Source organism: Myotis davidii, unplaced genomic scaffold (genome assembly GCF_000327345.1).
Source record: "Myotis davidii unplaced genomic scaffold, ASM32734v1 scaffold37, whole genome shotgun sequence".
Lineage (NCBI taxonomy): Eukaryota > Metazoa > Chordata > Mammalia > Chiroptera > Vespertilionidae > Myotis > Myotis davidii.
The window spans coordinates 3,057,686-3,058,256 of NW_006289395.1; the positions used below are offsets into that span (position 1 = coordinate 3,057,686).

The following is a 571-nucleotide window of genomic DNA, read 5'->3' on the forward strand; positions in this document are numbered from 1 at the left end:
AGGAATTTAATAAAGTACAATGAATGAATATAATGTATGATTTGCAAAAAATCCTGAAATTTTTATAGAATTATTAGAAGAAGGTGCCTGTTTAAAATTCATGTATATTTTGTAAAAATTACAGATTATTCCAGATTTGATTTTGACTTGGCTAGAATTAGAATGCCTATTCATTAATAGAATAATACTTTTGTAAATTAATACCCTTCTAAAGAATACAGATTATTCTCTATTTTATAGATAAGAAAACTGAAGCATTTAAAGGTCTTGGTAATTTGGACCTAAGACTCTAAAGCCCAGGCACTTTCCTCTATAGAGTCTATACCAAGCTACCTAGAGAGTTAGCTATTAAGTTTAATATCCACTTTACCATGTAGAAGATTAAGATGTTTATAACTGAGTTACCTTTTATACTTTATTTAGAAATCTGTTCAGCGGTTATGGATGACAAGCCCAGTCCTGGAGCCGTAAGTGAGAGTTCAGAACTGAGTTAGCTATTAAGTTTAATATCCACTTTACAATGTAGAAGATTAAGATGTTTATAACTGAGTTATCTTTTATACTTTATTTA

General features: G+C 28.9%; 1 protein-coding gene across 1 annotated transcript in view; it reads left to right on the forward strand.

Moving 5' to 3' along the window:
* Nucleotides 1–440: 440 nt before the first annotated feature.
* Nucleotides 441–571, forward strand: part of ADPRM (ADP-ribose/CDP-alcohol diphosphatase, manganese-dependent) — a 5,117-nt gene continuing 4,986 nt past the window's right edge. The window contains exon 1 of the mRNA XM_006761728.2: nt 441–471. Within this exon, the coding sequence (XP_006761791.2) occupies nt 441–471 (31 nt within the window). The remainder of the gene's footprint in view (nt 472–571) is intronic.